Source organism: Zophobas morio, unplaced genomic scaffold, assembly GCF_036711695.1.
Source record: "Zophobas morio isolate AGI-343-1 ecotype UQ-CSIRO unplaced genomic scaffold, CSIRO_AGI_Zmor_V1 ptg000021l, whole genome shotgun sequence".
Classification (NCBI taxonomy): domain Eukaryota; kingdom Metazoa; phylum Arthropoda; class Insecta; order Coleoptera; family Tenebrionidae; genus Zophobas; species Zophobas morio.
Genome location: NW_026972126.1, coordinates 4714796 through 4729041, shown reverse-complemented (window position 1 = coordinate 4729041; position 14246 = coordinate 4714796). Strand labels below are relative to the sequence as shown.

Below are 14246 nucleotides of genomic sequence, written 5' to 3'. Positions count from 1 at the left end.
ACAACATATGAATCACAGTTTTAATGAAGCGTGAAAATGTGTTATACTTATTTTTTAGTATTGAAATTTTCGACGGTGATTGAAAATTGAAAAGCGTGTTATATTAAGATTTATTGCGAATTATTACATACTGTATACACTGGCAATGCGTAGTCGATGCTTATGCACTAAAATATTTTGCAGGTAATTGTTTTCCGAGACAGTTTACAGCATTAGAATAAATAAATAAATTGAAATAAATAATCCCAGAACCATCCCGCATCAACAGCATTTTCGAAATTTGAGGAAAATTTCGGAAATGCCATATATTTAATTAATTACATTTTACTTCGAACTAATCATGGCAGTTCAAAGAAAATTGTATTAGTTTATCAGTCGAAAGAGATTAAATAATAAATTACTAAATTTCCTGTCAAGTACAGAATTGTTTCGATCGTTCAGTGCTCGATAGTACTACCTACTTATAATCTACTTGGCAACAAAATTTACTTAAAAGATCGTATCGAATAAACTGGCACTTTTTCTTCTTCTTAATGAGACATTTATTGTCTCTACTGGTATCTCCCATCTGGTATCACGAATGTCGTAGCCGCTGCAGTGTTGCAGCCTTGATGGCCGTTCGCATTGCTTGCTTATCTGCCAATAAACGAACCCTTGTGGGCATTGGTACATATAAGCTTCCATTCTACCACTGAAGCCATAGTTACGTTGACATTTAACGAACGTTGTCGCGCAAATGGCTCCATCAGTCTCGTAAAAGCCGATGTTGGGGCAAAGAGTTTCTCTAGTGTTGACTGGAATCTGGAAACAAGATTAAAATAGTCGTGGTAATTAAAATTTGGAGTAAAACTTACAGGAGGGAGAGAATTATCTGTGAGTGTTTTGTAGAATGAGCTTTGAGCAATTTGTCCATTACACATTGTTGTTTCATTTTGAGGCAAACATTGTATTTTTTCATCGTCATAAATGGTACCCTCTGGACAACTCAGAACGAGGATTTTGAAGTCGTGGTTGTCTGGATTCTTGGTACACTGGTAAAACAGATTGCAGTATTTAGGATGCCGTCTGAATCCAGTTGGACAAACTAAAGCTATTTGATCTCCTTCTAGTTGCCCAATGGGACATGGTGCTGTAGTTGATTGGGATGAATCAGTCGTACTTTCTCCTCCTGTGGTACCTAACGTAGTGGTTGATATATCAGTTCCTGTACTTCCATCTGTTCCCGCTGTTGTACTTTCTGTACCACCACCAGAAGTGGTGCCTTCTCCAGGTGCAGTTCCCGTACCTGGAGTAGTGTTGTCTGTTACAGTACCCGTTCCTGGAGTAGTATTATCTGTTGCAGTACCAGTTCCAGGAGTAGTATGATCTGTTACAGTACCCGTTCCTGGAGTAGTATTATCTGTTGCAGTACCTGTTCCAGGAGTAGTATTGTCCGTTGCAGTACCTGTTCCTGGAGTAGTGTTATCTGTTACAGTACTTTGGCTAGTGCTGTCAGTTCCACCTGTAGTTCCATCAGTAACGGTAGATCCTGGCGTTGTACCGTCTGTTATGGTGCTACCGGGAGTACTTTCCGGAATAGTATTAGTGGTACTACTTTCACCAATAGTACTAGCTGGTGTGGTATTATCTGTTCCTGTGTTACTGGGGGTGGACTGCTCTGTGTTGGTTGTGCCACCAGTACTACCACTAATATCAGTTGTGGGACTTTCTGTACCCGATGTCGTACTTTCTGTGGTTGATCCGGGAGTAGTGTTAGTGCCGTCTGGGCAATTAGTTGATGATGTGTTTTGTGGTTGTTCTACATAATTGCGACATTCTTCTCGCTTTGATGCATGCGGGTAATTGCAAGTAATTGCGTCAGGATCCCAAACTGTATTTGGACCACATACAAATTCATACCTTGTGAAGCCACCATTTCCGTTATTTACACATCTATAAAATTTCTTGCAATTTCTCGTGTCACCCAAATAACCTTCCTGCGTGCAGGTGTCTCCTACTGAACTTGATATTGTTGTTGATGATACCGGGGACTGTGTAGAAGAATCAGTGGGGGAATTAGGTCCCTGAAAATTTATAGGTTGGAGTAGTTCTTTCTAATTTTGCATAAAAATGTGAAGATTTACCTGAGGTTGATTAGAACCTTGTTGATTATTTCCAGGTTGACTGGGTCCTTGCTGGTTATTTCCAGGTTGATTGGGGCCTTGTTGGTTATTTCCCGGTTGGTTGGGACCTTGTTGGTTATTCCCTGGTTGGTTTGGGCCTTGCTGATTGTTGCCAGGTTGATTGTTCCCAGGTTGATTAGAACCTTGTTGATTATTTCCAGGTTGACTGGGTCCTTGTTGATTATGTCCTGGTTGATTTGGTCCTTGCTGATTATTGCCGGGTTGACTAGGACCTTGATTATTTCCGGGTTGACTAGGACCTTGATTGTTTCCAGGTTGATTTGGCCCTTGTTGGTTATTTCCGGGTTGACTAGGACCTTGATTGTTCCCAGGTTGATTTGGTCCATGTTGATTATTTCCTGGTTGATGTGGCCCTTGTTGGTTATTTCCAGGTTGATTGGGGCCTTGTTGGTTATTTCCAGGTTGGTTTGGTCCATGTTGATTATTTCCGGGCTGATTGGGACCTTGATTATTTCCTGGTTGATATGGCCCTTGTTGGTTATTTCCCGGTTGATTTGGCCCGTGTTGATTATTTCCAGGTTGATTAGGACCTTGATTATTTCCTGGCTGATATGGTCCTTGTTGGTTTGGTCCTTGCTGGTTATTTCCGGGTTGATTAGGACCTTGATTATTCCCTGGTTGATATGGTCCTTGTTGGTTATTTCCTGGTTGATTAGGACCTTGATTATTCCCTGGTTGATATGGTCCTTGTTGATTATTTCCGGGCTGATTAGGGCCTTGATTATTTCCTGGTTGATATGGTCCTTGTTGGTTGTTTCCAGGTTGATTTGGCCCTTGTTGATTATTTCCAGGTTGGTTGGGCCCTTGCTGATTATTTCCGGGCTGATTAGGTCCTTGATTATTGCCTGGCTGATATGGTCCTTGTTGGTTATTTCCTGGTTGATTTGGCCCTTGTTGATTATTTCCTGGTTGGTTTGGCCCTTGTTGGTTATTTCCGGGCTGACTAGGACCTTGATTATTTCCAGGTTGGTTGGGCCCTTGCTGATTATTTCCGGGCTGATTAGGACCTTGATTATTGCCTGGCTGATGTGGTCCTTGTTGGTTATTTCCTGGTTGATTTGGCCCTTGTTGATTATTTCCTGGTTGGTTTGGCCCTTGTTGGTTATTTCCGGGCTGACTAGGACCTTGATTATTTCCAGGTTGGTTGGGCCCTTGCTGATTATTTCCGGGCTGATTAGGACCTTGATTATTGCCTGGCTGATGTGGTCCTTGTTGGTTATTTCCTGGTTGGTGCGGCCCTTGCTGATTATTTCCAGGTTGATATGGTCCCTGTTGGTTATTTCCTGGTTGATGTGGCCCTTGTTGATTATTTCCTGGCTGATTAGGACCTGGTTGGTTATTTCCAGGTTGGTTGGGTCCTTGCTGATTATTTCCGGGCTGATTAGAACCCTGATTATTGCCTGGCTGATATGGCCCTTGTTGGTTATTTCCTGGTTGATGCGGCCCTTGCTGATTATTATTTCCTGGTTGATTAGGACCTTGGTTATTGCCTGGTTGATGTGGTCCTTGTTGGTTATTTCCTGGTTGATTTGGTCCTTGTTGGTTGTTTCCAGGTTGATTTGGCTCTTGCTGATTGTTTCCTGGTTGTTGTGGTTGATTTGCGTTTGCACATTTGCCACTGACTGCCCAAGCATGATTACAAGATAAACTTGATTGATCCCACACCGTTCCCGGTCCACATGTATATTGATACTTCTGTAAATTGCCTTGCCCAGTATTTACGCATCTATAAAACTTGGAGCAGTCATGTTCATCACCGACGAATCCTTCTGAAACGCAGTTTTGTCCACTTAATTGTCCAGATTGACTGGGATTTTGAGGTTGATTAGGTTGTTGGTTTGGCCCCTGTTGGTTGTCTCCTGGTTGCTGTGGTCCTTGTTGATTATTTCCAGGCTGATGGGGTCCTTGATTGTTTCCGGGTTGGTTATTTCCAGGTTGATTGGGGCCTTGTTGGTTATTTCCAGGTTGATTGTGGTCTGGTTGATTTGGACCTTGTTGATTATTTCCTGGTTGACTTGGTCCTTGCTGGTTATCTCCAGGTTGATTGGGGCCTTGTTGGTTATTTCCCGGTTGGTTGGGACCTTGTTGGTTATTCCCTGGTTGGTTTGGGCCTTGCTGATTGTTGCCAGGTTGATTGTTCCCAGGTTGATTAGAACCTTGTTGATTATTTCCAGGTTGACTGGGTCCTTGTTGATTATGTCCTGGTTGATTTGGTCCTTGCTGATTATTGCCGGGTTGATTAGGACCTTGATTATTTCCGGGTTGACTAGGACCTTGATTGTTTCCAGGTTGATTTGGGCCTTGTTGATTATTTCCAGATTGACTAGGACCTTGATTATTGCCAGGTTGATTTGGTCCTTGTTGATTATTTCCAGGTTGATGTGGCCCTTGTTGGTTGTTTCCAGGTTGATTGGGCCCTTGTTGATTATTCTCTGGTTGATGTGGTTGATTCGCATTTGCACATTTGCCACTGACTGCCCAAGCGTGATTACAAGACAAACTTGATTGATCCCATACAGTTCCAGGTCCACAACTGTATTCGTATTTTTGCAGGTTACCTTGTCCATTGTTCACGCATCTATAAAATTTCGAACAGTCTTGTTCGTCACCGACAAATCCTTCTGAAACGCAATTCTGTCCACTTAATTGTCCAGTTTGATTCGGATTTTGTGGTTGATTAGGTCCTTGTTGATTATTTCCGGGGTGACTAGGACTTTGATTATTTCCTGGTTGATGAGGTCCTTGTTGGTTATTTCCTGGTTGATTTGGTCCTTGTTGATTATTTCCAGATTGATTAGGACCTTGATTATTTCCTGGTTTGTTTGGCCCTTGTTGGTTATTTCCGGGCTGACTAGGACCTTGTTGATTGTTTCCTGGTTGATTTGGGCTTTGCTGGTTATTTCCTGGTTGATTTGGTCCCTGTTGATTATTTCCGGGTTGAGTAGGACCTTGATTGTTTCCTGGTTGGTATGGTCCTTGTTGGTTATTTCCCGGCTGATTGGGGCCTTGTTGATTTGGTCCTTGTTGGTTATTTCCGGGGTGGCTAGGGCCTTGATTATTTCCTGGTTGATGAGGTCCTTGTTGATTATTTCCAGGTTGATTTGGTCCCTGCTGATTATTTCCTGGTTGGTTTGGCCCTTGTTGGTTATTTTCGGGCTGACTGGGACCTTGATTATTTCCAGGTTGGTTGGGCCCTTGCTGATTATTTCCGGGCTGATTAGGACCTTGATTATTCCCTGGCTGATGTGGTCCTTGTTGGTTATTTCCTGGTTGGTGCGGCCCTTGCTGATTATTTCCAGGTTGATATGGTCCCTGTTGGTTATTTCCAGGTTGATGTGGCCCTTGTTGATTATTTCCAGGTTGATTTGGCCCTTGTTGATTATTTCCAGGTTGATTGGGCCCTTGCTGATTATTTCCGGGCTGATTAGAACCTTGATTATTTCCTGGTTGATATGGTCCTTGTTGGTTATTTCCGGGCTGACTAGGACCTTGATTATTTCCAGGTTGGTTGGGCCCTTGATTATTTCCAGGTTGGTTGGGTCCTTGATTATTTCCAGGTTGGTTGGGTCCTTGCTGATTATTTCCGGGTTGATTAGGACCTTGATTATTGCCTGGCTGATATGGTCCTTGTTGATTATTTCCTGGCTGATTGGGGCCTGGTTGGTTATTTCCTGGTTGATTTGACCCTTGTTGATTATTTCCTGGTTGATGTGGTTGATTCGCGTTGGCACATTTGCCACTGACTGCCCAAGCGTGATTACAAGACAAACTTGATTGGTCCCATACCGTTCCCGGTCCACATGTATATTGGTATTTCTGCAAATTACCGTCTCCAGTATTTACGCATCTGTAGAATTTTGAACAGTCTTGGTCGTCACCGACAAATCCTTCTGAAACGCAACTTTGCCCGCTTAATTGGCCAGACTGATTCGGATTTTGGGATTGACTGGGTCCTTGCTGATTATTTCCGGGTTGATTTGGATTTTGCTGGTTGTTTCCTGGTTGATGTGGTCCTTGTTGATTGTTTCCTGGCTGATTCGGTCCTTGTTGATTGTTACCTGGTTGATTTGGTCCTTGTTGATTATTTCCTGGTTGATATGGACCTTGTTGGTTGTTTCCGGGTTGAGTAGGTCCTTGTCCAGGTTGATTGGGACCTTGTTGATTATTTCCTGGTTGATAGGGCCCTTGTTGGTTATTTCCAGGCTGAGTGGGACCTTGTTGATTATTTCCCGGTTGATTAGGACCTGATGGATATGGTCCTTGCTGGTTGTTACCAGGTTGATTGGGGCCTTGTTGATTATTTCCGGGTTGATTTGGACCTTGATTATTTCCTGGTTGATTTGGTCCTTGTTGGTTGTTGCCTGGTTGAGTCGGTCCTTGTTGGTTGTTTCCAGGCTGAGTGGGTCCTTGTCCAGATTGATTTGGACCTTGCTGGTTATTTCCTGGTTGATTTGGAGGTGGATTGGCATTTGCACATTTACCAGTGACTGCCCAAGCGTGATTACAGGATAGACTTGATTGATCCCAAACTGTTCCGGGTCCACATGTATATTCGTATTTCTGTAAATTACCTTGTCCGTTGTTCACACATCTGTAAAATTTAGAACAATCTTGTTCATCACCGACAAATCCTTCTGAAGCGCAGTTGGGTCCATTCAATTGACCAGCCTGACTAGGATTTTGTGGTTGGTTGGGACCCTGTTGATTATTTCCAGGTTGAGCGGGCCCTTGTTGATTATTTCCTGGTTGATTGGGACCTTGCTGATTGTTTCCAGGTTGATTAGGACCTTGTTGATTGTTTCCTGGTTGATGTGGACCTTGCTGATTATTTCCGGGTTGATTAGGTCCTTGTTGGTTATTTCCAGGCTGGTAAGGACCTTGTTGATTGTTTCCAGGTTGATGTGGACCTTGCTGATTATTTCCGGGTTGATTAGGTCCTTGTTGGTTATTTCCAGGCTGGTAAGGACCTTGTTGATTGTTACCGGGTTGATTAGGACCTTGTTGATTGTTTCCTGGTTGATTTGGGCCTTGCTGATTATTTCCGGGTTGATTAGGCCCTTGTTGGTTATTTCCAGGTTGGTAAGGACCTTGTTGATTGTTTCCGGGTTGATTAGGACCTTGTTGATTGTTTCCTGGTTGATTTGGGCCTTGCTGATTATTTCCGGGTTGATTAGGTCCTTGTTGGTTATTTCCAGGCTGCTGTGGTCCCTGTTGATTGTTCCCTGGAGATTGTGGCGAACCACATTTTCCGCTGACTGCCCACGCATGATTACATGAAAAACTTTGTTGATCCCAAACGGTACCTGGACCACAGTTATATTCATATTTCTGGAGACCTCCTTGTCCATTATTCACACATCTGTAGAATTTAGAGCAATCGTTGTCGTCACCAACAAAACCTTCACTAGTACAAGCAGATCCGCTAAGTTGACCTTGTTGATTTTGTTGATTGTTGTTACTTCCTTGTTGGTTATTGTTTTGATTAGACCCTTGTTGATTATTATTATTTTGATTGTTTCCTTGCTGATTATTGCTCTGGTTAGAACCCTGTTGATTATTATTGTTTTGATTTGAACCTTGTTGATTATTATTTTGATTAGAACCTTGCTGATTATTATTTTGATTTGTACCTTGCTGATTATTGTTTTGATTAGAACTTTGTTGATTATTATTTTGATTTGTACCTTGCTGATTATTGTTTTGATTAGTACCTTGTTGATTATTTTGATCAGAACCTTGTTGGTTATTAATTTGGTTAGATCCTTGTTGATTATTATTTTGGTTTGTCCCTTGTTGTTGATTTTGTTCAGGACCAGCCGTCGCGCATTTACCTTTAACCGCCCAAGGGTAATTACAGGAGAAACTATTTTCATCCCAAACAGTTCCTTCCGCGCAATTAAATTCATATTTTGTGTGACCATTTTTGCCATCGCTGACACATCTATAGAATTTTCGACAGTCATTATCATCTTTCACATAACCTTCAGATACACACTGGTTGTTGACTATTTGGCCCTGCTGATTTTGTTGAGTCGAATTTTGTTGGTTTTGTTGATTATTATTGCCTTGCTGATTATTGCTTTGTTGATTAGAGCCTTGCTGATTAGATCCTTGTTGATTCGAGCCTTGCTGATTCGAGCCTTGCTGATTCGAACCCTGCTGATTCGAGCCTTGCTGATTCGAGCCTTGCTGATTCGAGCCTTGCTGGTTCGAGCCTTGCTGATTCGAGCCTTGCTGATTCGAGCCTTGCTGATTCGAGCCTTGTTGATTCGAGCCTTGTTGATTCGAGCCTTGTTGATTCGAGCCTTGCTGATTTGAACCTTGCTGATTCGAGCCTTGTTGATTCGAGCCTTGCTGATTTGAACCTTGTTGATTCGAGCCTTGCTGATTCGAGCCTTGCTGATTCGAGCCTTGCTGATTTGAACCTTGCTGATTCGAGCCTTGTTGATTCGAGCCTTGCTGATTTGAACCTTGTTGATTCGAGCCTTGCTGATTCGAGCCTTGCTGATTCGAGCCTTGCTGATTTGAACCTTGTTGATTCGAGCCTTGCTGATTGTTATTATTTTGCTGATTATTTCCTTGATTGTTGTTACCAGTTTGTTGTCCAGATTGATTTTCACCAGATGGTCCAGGTTGGGGAGTATTTGAATAACATTTTCCACTTACTGACCCTGGATAATTGCAAGACAAAGCATTTTGATCCCATACAAGTCCAGAACTACACGTAAATTCGTATTTTGTGTAACCGTTCTGTCCATTATTTACGCATCTGTAGAATTTAGTACAGTTATTATCATCAGGAATAAAACCTTCAGAACTACAAGCAGAGCCGGTTGATTGATTTCCTCCTTGTTGATTGGAACTTTGCTGGTTACTTCCTTGCTGATTGGATCCTTGTTGCTGGTTCGATCCTTGTTGATTCTGTTGAGTTGATGAACTACTTCCACCTTGTTGATTTTGTTGATTAGATGAACCACTGCCCTGTTGATTCTGTTGATTCTGTTGATTCGATGAACTGCTTCCACTTTGTTGATTTTGCTGGTTGGAGGAACTGCTTCCACTCTGTTGATTTTGTTGACCAGAAGAACTGCTCCCACTTTGTTGATTTTGCTGGTTAGAGGAACTGCTTCCACTTTGTTGATTTTGCTGGTTGGAGGAACTGCTTCCACTTTGCTGATTTTGTTGGTTGGAGGAACTACTTCCACTTTGTTGATTTTGTTGACCAGAACTGGTTCCGCTTTGTTGATTTTGCTGATTAGATGAACTACTCCCAGTTTGTTGATTTTGTTGATTAGAAGAACTACTTCCACTTTGTTGATTTTGTTGATTAGAAGAACTACTTCCACTTTGTTGATTTTGTTGACCGGAAGAACTGCTTCCACTTTGTTGATTTTGCTGGTTGGAGGAACTGCTTCCAGTTTGTTGATTTTGCTGGTTGGAGGAACTGCTTCCACTTTGTTGATTTTGTTGACCAGAAGAACCGCTTCCGCTTTGTTGATTTTGTTGATTAGATGAACTACTACCACTTTGTTGATTTTGTTGATTAGAAGAGTTACTTCCACTTTGTTGATTTTGCTGATTAGAAGAACTACTTCCCTGTTGGTTTTGTTGATTAGAAGAACTACTTCCACTTTGTTGATTTTGTTGATTAGAAGAACTACTTCCACTTTGCTGATTTTGTTGACTGGAAGAACTACTTCCTTGTTGATTTTGTTGACCGGATGAACTACTACCACTCTGTTGATTTGAAGAACTTCCACTTTGTTGATTCGATGAGCTGCTTCCTTGCTGATTCGAGGAGCTACTACCCTGTTGTGTAGAAGTACCACTCGAAGAACTGCTTTGCTGATTTGAAGTGTTGCTGCCTTGTTGATTCTGTTGATTAGAAGAGCTACTGCCTTGCTGATTTGAACTACTGCTGGAGGAGCCACTTCCTTGCTGATTGGAGTTGTTGCTTGAAGAGCTACTTCCTTGCTGGTTTTGTTGATTAGATGAACTGCCACTTTGTTGATTAGAGCTGCCAGATGATGAAGAACCACTTTGTTGATTTGAGGAACTACTTCCTTGTTGATTAGAGCTACTACTTTGATTTTGTTGATTCGAGGAACTGCTTCCTTGTTGGTTGGAAGATCCACTTTGCTGTTGGTTAGAACCGCTGCTCGATGAACTGCTTCCTTGTTGATTGGAAGAGCTACTTCCTTGCTGATTTGAACTGCTGCTCTGTTGGTTAGATGAACCGCTTTGTTGTTGACCTGAGGAGGCAGCGTTTTGTTGATTTTGCCATGAACTAGTAGATGATGTAGTAGATGAAGAAGATGACGAGGAGGAACTAGATTGAGTCCATGAACTACTGCTACTACTGCTACTACTACTACTACTGCTATTTGTGGAAGACGACGAAGCATTTTGACTACTACTAGACTGATTAATATTTTGTGCAGCAAAGTCGTTTTGTGGAGGCAGTGCTGAACCCTGATCCTTACTTTCTTCAATAGAACAACCAGTTCTTTGTGCTGCCCACGGATAATTACAAGAAACAGCCGCTGGATCCCAAACTGTTCCAGAACCACAAGAAAATTCGTGTTGTATAAAACCATTTTGTCCATTATTTACGCAGCGGTAGAATTTTCTACAGTTTTTGCTATCGCCTAGGAAACCTTCTTGAGTACATTTGTCACCGACTTGACTAGAAACGGTTGTAGCGGATGACTGAGTTGTGGGTGGTCCCCAAGTAGATGAACTGCTCGTAGTTGTCCAAGTTGAAGGCGAAGAACTCTGAACATTGCCATATTCACCATCGACACCATTCCCGCCACATTCTTCGCGATTGCTTGCATATGGGTAATTGCAACTGCTTATCGCAGGATCGAACACTGTTCCTTCACTACATTCGAACTGGACTGGTGTTAAATTATTGCCTGAGCCCACGCATCTGTAGAATATACGGCAGTTTTGGGGATCTGCATGATAGCCTTCGTTGGGACATCGGAACGTCGATGCGTATTGGGTAATTTGGCCTGACTCGATTGGGTATTCTTCCAACAAATTTGCTGAAATAAAAAACATGGTTTTAATATCAACAGTTCGATAGTTACAGAAATAAGGTAAAAAAGTGTTTTTTTTTTGACAAAAACAAAACACAAAAAAATGTTTGTGCTGATGTTGATTTAGGTATGTTTTTTTTTTATTATATTATAGCGCATTTTTTAACAATGATAGTGTGATGGAACTAATTTGATCTTGACGTTTCAGAAACAGTGTTAAAAATAAATATAACAAATTCTTAAAAATCGGTTCAAAAATGCTAAAATTAACCAATTAGAAATGTCAAAGTTTTAAAAATCTCAAAGATCAATCTTTAGAGAATAGAGTAAATTTGTGTTTGCAACCATTTAAGATCAGATATGTGTTGTGAATGTGCAAAAGTATGATACAACTTGACATTTTAAGCATTTTGATCTATAATCTGCACAATTGCTCAAGCATAGCAACTATGATATAATAATTCTGTTAGTATACTGTTTAATCGTTAACTAATGATTTATAATGATTTAAGAAATACGATTTTACTGGAAGAAATTATCATTCATAACTCAAATAAAAAAAGTCACATAATTCATATTAAAATGCAAGCAAACAGCTACCTAAATTGTAAACAGTGTTGTCATGGACTACAGAACTCAAAAAAAAACAGTGATAATTTATAGATGATTTTTACAAAAAATGCAAGCTTGTTTGACACCACAAAATATCTAAATTAATCTTTTGGCTTGTGAAGTTATTCAGTAGAAAACATATTCCACCTAATAGTAGAGTTATAAAAATATTTTTTATGCATCATATAATAAAGACATTTTCGTTCATTTAGCAGTCTTAATTTATTGTTGATTTTTTAAAGCTGTTAATAAGTTAATTTTGTGTGCAGTGGTAATTAATTCTCCTACAACCTATGAAGATATATTGATTAATAAATTTGCAACTTAATGTGACATGAAACATGACTTCGCATATTTCAGACTTAGTTTTTACTAAAGCCGAAAATTTATTTTAATGTGGGTTTCGGACTCTTATTAATGTCCCGTACCTTCTTATTAATATTTATTAACTTAAGTGAATATTAAATTTGCGTGTATTTAAGGCCTACGTTTTTTTGTTGTGGGGTATTCAGTACATTTTCACAATGAAATATCTCCATCGTTAACAGTCCTATTGTTATGAAATTTTGCATATAACTTTTCGATAAGTTTTCTGGCAGTTTTCTTAAGAACAGTTTACCGTCATCTTTTTTTTGGCGAAATTTTTCCTTACATTTTAAAAAATCAAAATTTCAGTTATTTACAGAAATTTTGGAACGTGGTTTTCGCCACTGTTTTCAATTTACAAAACTCCGGACACTACTAAAGAAACATTACCGACTTTTTTGTCGGAAATGAGATACAGTAAAATCGTTTTGTGTCGAAAAACTGCATTAAATTTAAACATAAAGTTACAATATGATTCATATACAAGTGTTGCTTAACCGACGTGTTGTTTTATAAAATAAATTCTTAAGGCCAACGGGAGCAACTTAGTCAGGACCAACTGTAAATAAAAATATTTTCAGTGAATACATATAGTATCTTTTTTCATACAATGAATTCCATTTATCATTTTAAAACCAGACAACGCACGAATACTAGTGTATGAAATTTCACACAAACTTTTTTTATTAATGGAAGTTATTGGTTTAGAATATCAAACACAAACGCAAAGCAGCAGCCGTATTGACCCGACGTAATAAATTACAAAAAAAACTTCACAGTTGCATATAATTAAAAGGTTTTTAACCCGTGATCTGCGGTTGATCCTCGCCTATAACTCGTTCATTATCACATTTCTTCTAATGAAATATTTTAGCAAGACGCCGAGAAGACGATAATTTTTCTATTTTATTCCAGCGAAGAAAAGTTCGTACACGCTGTACACATAGTGGTAAAATGTAAGCAAATGTAGTTGCATGTACGTTTGTCACTATTGTCTATAAATTACCACGCAAACAACGAGTTCTGAAATACGCTATCTATCCCACTGTCTGATGTTCTCGTGCAACAAGTATGAATTATGGAAAATCTTTGTCGTATTTATGACGCTGAAAAGGAGAAATCCGACACAAACCATGAATATGTAAATTGCGAGCTTTATCCTTTTGAGCAAATTTACCCTTATTCAATTATAGATAAGAGTAATAATATGGGCGCATAAATCAACTCAACTAATTACATTTATCGTGTTGATTTGTCAGCTTGGGTTTGCAGTGGGTTGAAAACAATTTCTACATTTCTGGCCAAACTTGTCCATATACTGTTCGCAACTTATTACCATCCTCATATTCCGTCCTGTTATGGGCTTCCCGACGAGCCGCGACAGCAGCAAAGGCATTAAGGATTCCAGTATCAAGGATAATGGTTTCTACTATTTATAGGAATATCTCAAATACGTATGTAACTACAGTCGGCACAAAAAGACAAACGCCACAACAAGCTAAAGCTTTTGCATATTTCGTTCTGTTTAATTAATTTGAATCTTGATGGGAGGTGAGTTTTTATGGCAACAAATGTAGAAGGCTTTATTATTTGGTCACGCCTAACTTACTTGTTTCGTGTTATGTGATTAATGGATCGATTTTGCACAGTGTTAATTTCGTGAACAAATTAGTATCCTTTGAATTGAAAGGACAAGGCTGGGAATTACATCCAGTTTTTTTTCTGTAGTGGGAGATTAGCGGGTTTATGAATGGTTCAATAGACTACCATTGTATAGCCTGACCAAGGTTACACTTACGGTTTATTAGACGAGTTTGTTGTGATAGTGTCTAGGTGAAATTAATATCTACAACGGACTTGTTTCGCTACATCTATTAATAGAATGGGTTGTCACTGTGTTTCCTATTGTAAATCTGTTATGCTATAGATTATAATGATTATATCATAATAATGCGGGTTTTGGGTTGATTCACCATTGTTCCTTCAAGATGACTTTCAAAAATCGTAATTTAGATGTTTCTAGTACAAGCGATCATTATAT

General features: G+C 39.9%; 1 protein-coding gene across 4 annotated transcripts in view; it reads right to left on the bottom strand.

Annotated features, from left to right (window-relative positions):
• Positions 1-93: 93 nt before the first annotated feature.
• Positions 94-14246, bottom strand: part of LOC135133168 (filaggrin-like) — a 30186-nt gene continuing 16033 nt past the window's right edge. Inside the window, exons 3-6 of one of the 4 annotated variants that reach the window (XM_064061461.1) lie at positions 3656-11233; positions 2124-3622; positions 855-2063; positions 94-801 (exon numbers count right to left, since the gene is read on the bottom strand). In XM_064061461.1, coding sequence (XP_063917531.1) covers positions 490-801; positions 855-2063; positions 2124-3622; positions 3656-11233 — 10598 coding nt within the window. In that variant the 3' untranslated portion in view covers positions 94-489. Of the gene's footprint in view, positions 802-854; positions 2064-2123; positions 11234-14246 lie in introns of all 4 variants that reach the window. The other 3 variants (XM_064061463.1, XM_064061462.1, XM_064061460.1) reach the window with 3 other exon arrangements.